Source organism: Limulus polyphemus, unplaced genomic scaffold (genome assembly GCF_000517525.1).
Source record: "Limulus polyphemus unplaced genomic scaffold, Limulus_polyphemus-2.1.2 Scaffold1451, whole genome shotgun sequence".
Lineage (NCBI taxonomy): Eukaryota > Metazoa > Arthropoda > Merostomata > Xiphosura > Limulidae > Limulus > Limulus polyphemus.
The window spans coordinates 229,865-242,031 of record NW_013667061.1 but is presented as its reverse complement, the minus strand read 5'-3'; the positions used below and the strand labels follow the sequence as shown (position 1 = coordinate 242,031).

The 12,167-nt window shown below is 34.3% G+C and overlaps 1 protein-coding gene across 3 annotated transcripts in view; it reads left to right on the top strand.

The window, feature by feature from the left end:
* The window catches only part of LOC106463642 (serine/threonine-protein kinase 25-like), a 55,906-nt gene that overhangs the window by 24,204 nt on the left and 19,535 nt on the right, over positions 1-12,167 (top strand). For all 3 annotated transcript variants that reach the window (XM_022391185.1, XM_022391187.1, XM_013923693.2), the window contains exons 2-3: positions 6,419-6,643; positions 10,409-10,574. In XM_022391185.1, coding sequence (XP_022246893.1) covers positions 6,419-6,643; positions 10,409-10,574 — 391 coding nt within the window. The remainder of the gene's footprint in view (positions 1-6,418; positions 6,644-10,408; positions 10,575-12,167) is intronic.

The following is a 12,167-nucleotide window of genomic DNA, read 5'->3' as shown; positions in this document are numbered from 1 at the left end:
TTTATTGATTAATGAAAGGTTATCTTAGGACATGAAAAGTTGCTCCTTTATATGTAATTGTAAAACTACGCAAAAACGCCCATAACAACTGCAAAACACAAAATGTGAAATCATAAGATTGCATGTATCTCCAAATAGACCGAAGAAGATCCATCAACAGGGGGCGAAGTAGTGATTAAAAAACGCAAAAACGTCCATACAAACCGCAAAACGCAAACTAAAGAAACTAAAAATTTGTATTTATCTCCCCCATGGATACAATAAACTTTCATACCAAATTTTGTGAAGGTCCATTTAAAGGGGGCGAAGTAGTGGTAAAAAAACGCAAAAACGCCCATAAAAACCACAAAACTGAAAATGTGTACGTACCCTCGCATAGGCTTAATGAACTCCAAACCAATTTTGGTGAAGATACATTTACATCCTGTGAAGTAGTTGCATAGACATACAACAGACAACAGAAAGTACTATTATATTTATGTAGATTATGAACAGTTTTAATTTTAGAGTGAATATAATCATCATTATAGACCTAACTAATATTTATGTTCAAAAATGCTTAATTTACACTTCGAACAACGAATGTAGGTGAGATTACATATTTCAACAGTAAAATAATTCATAAATAATTATCTAAGTCATCATCTAGAAAGGTAATTGAATAGCTGTTTACAGACAGGTCATGCATCCTCTTTTCACATTGTAGCGTTACCACTTGTTTATGTTATCGTATAGTATAAACCTAGGACATATTGAACTACCTACTTAAAATCCGAGTCTACATGTAAGTGCAATTACTATTTGTAAGAATAAATGTGAACAGCTGTCTCGAGCTAGAAGGCACCCAGTAAGCTGGAACAAGTTTATACAAAATTATTACAACACATTAAACGAGGTGATTGAAGCAGTCACTAGTAGTTCGAGCTGATTCCAGTTATATCTCTTGGTACTAATCTGAATTACAGACGTTAAAAACAATTCAGAAAGTTCAGAGAATAAGTGAATTAATGATAAGATTCTAAGAACGGGCTGTTTTCAAGAACAGTGAGGTTTGAGATATATATTTATTTCAGTAACAATAGTTCAACGGAAGGTTTTCTATCTTTACATCGTGCTGCTTGTCAAAATTTTCACGTATACGTTTGAAACAAACTGTTTTATCGAGGATTATTAAAACACTTTCGCTTCAAGCTTCAATTTCTTGCTATAACAATGCAATGATTCAAACTAAAAATGTTTCACTGATACTTTAATACTACACTGTATTGTTGTTGCTGAAGGAAGAGTGCTTTAATGGTCTTTTAATTTTCATTGCGTTGTTATTGAAAGAAGTTTTGAGTGTGCTTGAACTATTCTTAGGTCATGAACATCAAATCATAATTAAAGATGAATAATATCTAGTGTTGTTTAATGTGGTCGAGCAGTTTATATATATATATATACAGTACAGACTTGGTACCTACGATGTTTTGCATAGATATTAGTGCATCACATTATACTTTTATCATTTTAGATAGCACTACTGTATGGGAAATTATTTCATAATCTTACAACACGCAATCATGTTGCTAAAAGTTTGACAAATAGTTTAGATTTGCTCATTATTCACTTTTATTTTGCAATAAAACAAAAAAAGAAATGGTCTCACCCGTAGAATATGTAGGCTTGTATGACCTTATCAGGTTCTACATCATTACTTTGATAAGTTTCTACTTTTCTTATTTTCGACCCTAACAATGGACTTCGAACTAAATTTTACTTGATGGTTTTTTTTTTCTTTCAGGTTTTTATCTCAATACTTTGTTGTGAACAGGCTTCAGTCAATAATATTGAAATGTTGCCTTTACTTAACTAAAACTTCTTCTTAAGCCTATTGTTATCTATGCAAATTCGCGGAAAATATATAGATGTTTATGGCGCAGTAAAAGCACGTGACTTCCTACTGTATCACTTCAATAACGTCATCTAAATAATACTTACATATTTGTTGTTAGATTCACTAAGACATACTCCGTTGTGATTTATAACATAAATGTAATCACCTGAAACAGGATTAACTATCATTATCGACATTCATATACAGAGCACTATTTCAACTGTAACGCTAGTTTCAAAATCTTCAATGTTATAGATTAGCCCCCCAGTGGCACAGCGATATGTCTGCTGAGTTACAACGCTAGAATCCGGGTTTCGATACCCGTGATGGGCAGAGCACAGATAGCCCATTGTGTAGCTTTGTGCTTAATTACAAAGAAGAAAGAAAGTTATAAATTAATTAAACATGCACATTTTAGTTTTTAAACTTTGTTTTAAGTTATATTAATCCTTGTACCATTATAATACACGTGAACCGAAGTTTTTTTTTCGGTGAGTCCCTCTCTTTAAAAGAAGATAATAATATACTATTGCGCGTTATACAAAGGTAATTCTATACCATTAGGTGATTTTGGTGATCAATTTTGTTTTTGGTAGGTGCTTTCAAACTGTATGTAGCCACAGATGTTTTTATTCACTGACATCTGTATGGAATCCAGCATATCTTTACACCTGTGTGTGCCTGTATGTGTGTGTATGTGACTGATACAGTTTTTCATTAAATACATGTGCGAGTACTGAAGAATGGAGTATTTCAAGGAAAAATAACAGTTTCTTAAATCGACAAATCGCTAAATTTGCAACCTACTGATTAAACCTTTTTACTATAATTCTAATATGCTTTGGGATGTCATAAGTCGTCAGATCCATAACTTGAATTTCGAACATGATGTTGTTATTATTGTACGAAAAGGAAAAACATTAAGATATCGGTGATAATATTCATATAAAGCAGTACTGGGGCTAAATTTATACTGGTATTTTGTTGTTGTTGTTTTTAACGCAAAGCTACACAATAAGCTGTCTGCGTTCTGTCCATCACGGAGAATCTAAACCCGGATTTTAGCGTTCTAAGTCCGTATAATTACCGCTGATCCACCGAAGGACTATTGGAAAGGAGGGGTATCAACAAGGGCCTAAAATAACCCATAATATATTTGGATAAAACTGTAGACAAATTTAATGATATATATATATATATATATATACACACATTAGCAAATACAGTGGTACATATTACATCACATGGTGATAGAGGTATTTACGTCCTCATGTTTCATTATAACGTTATAACATTTTTACCAGGTCCATAATTAACAAGATGGCAGCCACTAAAGTGGGCAGATCTATATGTTAATCAGATCAAACATCTTGTTGTAGCTATTTCTAAATATTTATATGTATATATATATACATTAGCAAATACAGTGGTACATATTACATCACATGATAATAGAGGCATTTACGTCTCGTACCACCGACTAATCAGGTAATATACCAGCACCTGTTACAATAGCTTTGTATGATATCGATTTAAAACAAACCTTAAGTTAATGTTATCTGCCCAGCGCTGGAATTAATCTACAATATTATAATTCAGTCACTTACATCATCAGCTAATATCCACTTCTGATTACCTGCAGCAACCACTTGCTGCTCGTGTGATGTTAGAAAGGGGACAATAATGTGTTCTGGATTTAATTGGTGGAAACAACATCAATACAGTCCTCTAAAGGTACTGAACCCTATAGGGGTTAAGCAGTGTATATCCCACAATGTATGTGGGGGAGGGCCTCAGGTTTGCCTTGCCATTTCCAAAAAATACAAAAAACATTTTATATCTTCGAAATATTCCCCCAGTGGGTCAGCGATAAACTTACAGACTTACAATTCTAAAATCCGAGGTTCGATTCCCCGCCGTAACCAGAGTGTGGCTAGCTCATTGTATAGCTTTGCACTAAGAAGCAGCAACCTTTGAAATTTCGAGAGGCCCAGAAGTTGTTTGCTTCTTTCGGGATTTCGCGTAAAACTACACATCCCTAGTTTTGAACTAACAGACTAGAAGGAAGTCAGCTAATCAACAGCATACACTTCCAATTCTTGGGCTTTTCTTTTTATTTGACTATTGGGATTTGCCTATATAACCTCTTATGACCTACCCATGGTCTTAAAATACGTTCTCGTTTTTGCAGCAAGGATATACAGTTCAAACACGTTAATCATTAGGCCACGCCTGGCCCAGAGTAGACATGAAAATTACTACAAACTAAGTTCTCCACATGCGCAACATTCTCAATAAATGTAAATTCCTTACTCTATATAAAGGACCATTCCAAATCATCTCAACGTGTTATGTACAATATCAACTTTCGCTACCTTTTCTAACTTGTGGCATATTCAAGATTATCTACAGTTACTGAAAGACATTTCTATCCCGTTTCGTTTTTGTGTTGTTGTTAGTTTGTAGTTATGCACATAGCTACACAATGGGCTATCTGTGCTCTGCCCACCACGAGTATCTAAATCCGTTTTCTAGCGTTGTAAGTCCGCAGACATACCGATGTGCTACTGGGGGCCTCGTTTTTGTGATACAGTAGACCATCTTAGGCCCTTAACGATATGCATGTTTTTGGCATTCAAAAATGAGCGTTGTGTTGTTATGGCAAAAAAGTTATTGAACCTTTCAAACTAAGTATTTTAATTTCAAAGCATCCCTAGTGGCTCAGCATTTAGTCTGATAATTTATAACGCTAAAAATTGGGTTTCGACACCCGTGATGGGCACAGCATAGATAGCCCTTTGTGTAGATTTAGGCTTAACAACAAACAAATAAAACTTTCAAAGCAAATGACTTTACTTCTAGAAAATTAACACATATTCACTTGTTTATGAACCAAATTATCATACAATTTCGAATATAAAAAAATTATGTTGGGATTTACAATCTGAACGGCATCTTATGCTCACATTGATTAAACGGTCAGGTAAAATATCACTAAAGCTCAAGTACAGCCATTTTGGACAACAGAGGGAGGAAAGCCAGTCAGCAGCATCCTTCGCCACTTGGAACTCCTGGAAACGAATGTTGGGATGAAGTGTCATTTCTATAATGCCCTACAGGTGAAAGAGCGACGGTGTTCAACGGGATCTTTTAAACTTCCAATTTACAATCCGACACGCTGACGACTAGGACAAACCCGGCACTCGATAGTGGGTGTTAAGCTTCTGAAAAGTAAAATATTAGTAATATTAAGATCATCTTACTTACATTGGGTTTCACTTGTTTTTTAGCGTAAATTTAAGCCGAGCCCCCACCTCCACCCTTGGGGAATTTACATTGAAAATATTGTGTGAAAAATACTGTAATAATAAAAATGGATATACAATTATTAATAATGTTAATGTATTAAGTTAAAGTGATTGCTTCCGGCCGGTTTCTTCCCTGTGCTTCGTACTTCAGAATGGGGAACAGCGCAAGCTATCTGAACTGCACGCGAACAAACGTGTTGTGACAGGACTCCACAATTGGATGAAGGAGAATCTGTACTTTTGGCGGTGCTAAATTCCTCTGAATAAATGAATATAAAACAACAGCATGCTAGATTATGTTTATGTACGATAATAACTGCTTTTGAATGCATCAAGTATTTAAAATAATATTTTCAATAATTGACTTAAGCTTTAATGCGAAAAATAAGAATGAAACAAAAAATAAAAAAATTAATTGAAACTTCCGTTGAAATTACGTCATTACATGGCGTAAAAATAATACCAAATACAGAGCAAGAAAACTTATCCATATCCTTTCCGTTTTTCAGGATAAAGATGCCGATGGTATTACAAAATAATAAGCTAGAAAGAGGCCTGAACTGTTGGCATTTGGGACGGACGTAAATACAAAATGCAAATACAAATATAAAACACTTTGTATCACACTGTTTTGTGAGCTGTCAATCATGTGAATGAGGGTGCAGTTCTTCTTTAGACCTGCCAGTTGAGTGTTCACTTGTCATAGATTGCAATGCTTTTTTTTTATGCGCCTTTGGAGTAGCATTCGACCGACAAGTTAAGATCTCTTTTAAATGACGTTTCACAAGTTTCAATGTTTTGGCATTAGATATTATCAGAAATATCTCACAGTGTTCTGTTTCAATGTTTTGGCATTAGATATTATCTGACATATCTCACAATGTTCTAGCGTTATATACTATTAATAACATCTCAGTTCACAAAGTACGGATAGAATAAACTGAAGTAATGTGTCTCGATGAAATGAAAATTCTGGGCTTTTTTTTTGTTGTTGTTCATTAGATCAAATGTAAAGAAGTTTCGAAAATATATTTCAGCTTTTCAAAATGATCTGTATTATTTATTTATTTGTTAGAATGTTATATCGTGAAGGTAGTTGAAAGAGTATGTATGTTTGTAAAATGAATCATCAAAATAACTGATTTTCAAAAGATAATCCTGCTTTCTCGTTTAACTATTTGTTCATAGTGAAAGCAGAAGTTTTTTTTTTCTCATTATATTACGTTCCTTTCAGAATGTGGACCCGGACCAGGTATTCACAAAGCAGGAGAAAATTGGAAAAGGAAATTTCGGAGAAGTTTACAAAGGAGTGGAAAACAAGACTCAGCAGGTGGTAGCCATCAAGATTATTGATCTGGAAGAAGCGGAGGATGAAATTGAAGATATTCAGCAAGAAATCATGGTCTTATCACAGTGTGATAGCCCCTATGTGACAAAATATTACGGATCGTATCTCAAGGTGAAAATCTCTTGTTATTGTCATAATGTTAAAAACTCTGTAGTTCTGTGTTTATCATAGTATTAGATCCAGTTCTATAGTATATTCGTAGTTTTTGTCATAATGTTAGAGCCAGTTCTGAAAAATTATTTTGTTTATCATACTATTTGAATCAGTATTGTTGTATACTTGTAGCTTTTGTCATATTATCAGTGCTTTTCATGAACAATATTTTTTTCGGTAATTTAGGATTGAGTGGACATATGACAAATACTGTTTTCATTGATCCAGTATCGTTTGAGCATTTCCTATGAAAATGAACAAACAGATATTTTGTTGATTGTCTAAGAACAATAAAACACGCAGTTTTATAAAGAGACACAAAATTATTCTTGATGATTTAGTGCTAACTAAACACTTCTATGTATGCGAACAAAAACTTATTAATGATGTCCTGAATTGAGTATGGACTTATTGGGTATACCAACTAAAATATGTAATTGATAAACAAAAGTTGAATTATTATGAACGTAAAATTGTCCCTCACAGCCCACTACTGGGCAAATATTTATTACATACATGAACAAAGAATTGATAAACAAGTAATTATTGCTGATATCCTAATATTGTGTAAATTTTGCTGTATACGCACACAATGGTTTATATATTATTTTGGGTTTTGTAAGCATTTTTGTGTACACGAACAAATACTTATTTTTGTTGCATAAAATGCCTCAAGCTTGGACACGATAACATTCGTAGTTATAGGATATTTGAAATGCTACTATATAAATTTTCCTTACCGAAACCTGTATTTGGCCAATAAACAAATATGCGAGTTAAGTTATATCCAGCCTTGTTATGATGTATATCACACACACACACATTTCTACTAAATCATTCATTCTTGACGATCTGAGTATTTTTGTTGAGTGCACGAACACAAAGTTGGTGTTTTTAATATAGTATTGATTGAACCATTGTTTTGATAGTCGGAATGGGTTAAATTACTTTTGTTATGAATAAGAGTTAAGACATACGTAGCATAAATTCCATAACTAAGTTGAATGTAAGTGTATTAGCCCACTGCCCCTTCTTAACAACATAAGTTGAATGTAAGTGTATTAGCCCACTGCCCCTTCTTAATAACATAAGTTGAATGTAAGTATATTAGCCCACTGCCCCTTCTTAATAACATAAGTTGAATGTAAATGTATCAACCCACTGCCCCTTCTTAATAACATAAGTTGAATGTAAGTGTATTAGCCCACTGCCCCTTTTTAATAACATAAGTTGAATGTAAGTGTATTAGCCCACTGCCCCTTTTTAATAACATAAGTTGAATGTAAGTATATTAGCCCACTGCCCCTTCTAAATAACATAAGTTGAATGTAAGTGCATTAGCCCACTGCCCTTTTTTAATAACATAAGTTCAATGTAAGTGTATTAGCCCAAATAACAAAATATGTCTTTACACTCTATTTCATAACTAATCCGACGATTCCGGTATATGTTTAACTCACTGTGTTTTACAAATAAACAAGTATGCTCTTTAATGCATGTGATTTTAATAATGACTACAGTTAATTCACGCATTTGCTCCGTGTAAAGATAAATATTTAAGGAGAACAGATAATATAATTCCCACTTGACTTAACATGTATATTCCAACCTTCTTTTATCAACAAGTATCACCAGAGTGTATATATATTTTTAGGAAACTTTCGTTCATAACCTAACGTTATCTATACAGATCTTGTCCTGTGTTTTTAAATTTCTGTAGAATACCGTTAGTTTTAAGTAATAATTCTAGATATTTTTCAACCTCAAGTTCGCATACTTGTACTCATATTTTCATTGATTTTGAAGAATGCTAAGTTATGCAACATTTTTTATCAGACCCCCGTAATTTGCTTTTACCGCAAATAATTCCTTTCATCACTACAGACAAATGACTGTCAAGAATTGTTCAACATTTTATCTATTACAGAAATATTTTACAACACACGTAATAAGACTCGGGTCGATACAAATGCATGGTTGTTAGGTTGTTATTCAACCTTCTATAACTAACTAGCTTAAGCCGGTTGTTACTTTGCATTCTTAGCTGTTTGAAAAAAAATATCATGACTTCTTCAACCGTTGAGGTTTATGGTTAAATGGAAAACATGTACAGCTTTCAATCTTTCCTCCTTTGTTTCCTTGGTTACGCATCATTACTTCCAGAGCAATTGTTGCACAGATCTTAATGGATCAAGTACTGACATCAGTAAATACAAACAGATGCTTAAACAATAGCAATTATTGTTATATAACTAAGTCTGAAGGGGTTAATAACCTGAAATTTCTAACAAGTCGCTATCAACCGTGATGGTAAGATAGCAAGAATACAGGAGTAACATTTTCCTTTCCACGCACACTCATATACACAAAAGAAAAAATAAGATATTTTCTGTTAGTTTTCCCACTGGATCACTCCATATCACGTGTAAGTATCATTCCTTGTCACGTGTAAGTTCATATATGGAACCAAACGTATCTATTGACATCACACATAAAACAAAGAAAAATCATAATTATTGTAAGTACATGTAGGACTACAGTATGTAACATTCCAGCTAAGTTTTGTCATAGTTGTTCTTCATTTTATTGTTGTTATTATTGAGTTAAAACATATCTTTCTCACCTCTCCTCATCATTACGTAGTCTTACCTAAAATTAGTGCACACTCAAAAAGAACAACGTGAATAGCAAAATCATGATGATTTAGTATTTCCTTTATATTTTCATGTAAATAAATACATTCACACAGATAATATAAGGCTTGAGGATCAGAAAATTTCTAGTTTCCACCAGGAGTCATGTTGCACAGAAAATCTAACTGTTCCAGCATCATTGCGCCTGCCTGCTATAGACTTTTGTCGTGTTTTGATTTTCGTTCATACTTCCTGATATTCTTTTACTACGAAATAGAATTCTGGCGATCATGGTTTAGGTTTTGTTACCTGTTTTGTATGTTTTATCTTATTGCATATCTCTGTGATATCATTGTTTCCCTGAACAATACGTAACAACAAGAATATTTATGGAATCGATTTATATAAGCTCTGTACCTTGCCTAACACTTCATACTTCTAGTGTTATACAGTATATTATTTTAATCTGGTTTTAAATATATTAACACGTTGATGCTACTTCAACAAAGAGTAAGGAATGAATACATGTTGTCCTGTAAGTAAAAACAGGTCTAAAAATAGATGTTCTGTGATAATGAGGCCAAAATAATTATTTCATTATCTCAAAACAGTATAGGTCTCAAAAGACTGGCCATACATCAAATTAATAAATATAACTGTTTATTTGAGACAAACAGAAAAGTTCGAACGATATACCTCCAATTGAAAACAGAATTTCAAAACAAGAAGTACTAAAACACTGGTAAATAACAGCATGATGCAAGACTATATGAGCGAAGTATTTGAATCATAACGAGTTCTAAACATGGAAAAATATGCATTTCACTGTCGTGTTAAAGAATAATGCAAGACTATATGAACGAACCTAAAATATAAAAGGTACTCAGCATGGAAAGATCAATGTGTGTATCATTTCATGCTATTCTGATAAAGATAGCTATATAGGTAATTTAAAGTGATCTTAAAAAAATTAATAACCGGGATTTAAATTCAAGAAAGTCGTCCTTAATTTGTCACATTTATTATCTACTAATAATACCGAATGCTGTTCGAAAAATGAATTTAAAGTACTACTCTTTCTGCATTACAGGGCACTAAATTATGGATTGTTATGGAATATCTGGGTGGAGGCTCTGCACTGGACCTCATGAAGGCTGGAAAGTTTGAAGAGGGGCACATAACTATCATCTTACGGGAAGTGTTGAAGGGGCTAAACTATCTACACTCAGAACGAAAACTTCACAGAGATATTAAAGGTAAGCTAGGAAGTGTTTCAGTGTATTACACAAACTATAACACACGTGAAAGGTAAGCTAGGAAGTGCTTCAGTTTATTACACAAACTATAACACACATGAAAGGTAAGATAGGAAGCGCTTCGGTTTATTCCACAAACTATAACACACATGAAACGTAAGATAGGAAGTGCTTCAGTTTATTATACAAACTAATGCACACATGAAAGGTAAGCTAGGAAGTGCTTCAGTTTATTACACAAACTATAGCACATACTGTTGCGTATCTGCTTGTTTGTTAATTTCCCGTAGAAATTCTTTCCGAGAAACTTCAGCGATACAAATCCTTTCTTAATTAAAACTAGTTTATTTTTTCTCGATACAACTTTGCAATACACAGAATTTCCACAGTCACTTTAACTTAACTAATTTTATAAACACACGCTATAATTCACACACTTTACTTACGGTGCCTACTGTTCGCTTGACTCAATTATCAATTATTTCTCTTCAATCTATCTCCGTCTTATATATTAAAAAAGAGGGTGTCTAGCAAACGCTGGGACATTCGTGAGGTTGCCCGATAAAACACCATACTTCTAGAAACTCCAGCGCGCATGCTCCCAGCGTCGTGTGACTTCCGCTGTCGTAACACTGCCCCTTCCTTAGTATTGTTCGTCCCGAACAAGAGCCACTTACATTAAACCAATAGATAATTAACAATAACTTAATTAAATGTACAGAATTACAAACACAAAATTAAAATTCAACAAAGTCTCTTAATTTTAGAGGACGTATCTTCTTCCGTACTGGTCTCCGTCTCATTGGCTTTTGCTTCATGTGGGGTTCATCTGCTTCATCAGGAAACGTCCCATTATCGGTAACAGGCACACCAGTGGTAGTAACTTTATTAACGGCTTCACTGTTTTCCCTCTCAAAACCAGGTAGAGTTTCTTCTCCAACAGCGGCTTTTACAGGTGACACATCTTCAGCAGCGTCATTTATTCCGTTGTTCACTTCGTTCCAACTGAAATGTCCTGGACCATGATACGCCAAAGCATGTTGGCATGCACCACCTTTGGCTTACCTCGCCGACCACATTTTATTCGGAAAGTCACGTCTGAGAGACGATCCACTATGTCATATAGGCCTTCCTATGGAGATTGCAAATTAGGAGGCTTCCCTTTGGCCTTCCTGGGATTATACAACCACACCTTGTCTCCTGGTACAAAGCTGACTTCAGTAGATCTCTTATCATAAGTTAACTTCATCGAATCAGCAGACGTTTTCAAGTTTGAACGCACTTGATGGTGAATATCATCCATCCTTTTAGATAACACTTTCACGAACTCTGGCACATTTTCAGGCAACTGTTCTTAAGGTGGAAGTCCTGTTAACAGATCCACTGGCAACCGAAGTTCCCGACCAAACATCAACTTTGCTGGAGTGTATCCAGTGGTTCCATGCTCTGCTGTTCTATAGGCCATCAACAGTTGAGGGAGTAAGACATCCCAGTCATCTTGGTGGATATTACAAAACTTTGCCAATTCCTGTCCCAGTGTCCAATTGTACTTTTCTACCACCCCATCAGACTGTGGGTGAAGTGGCGTTGTCT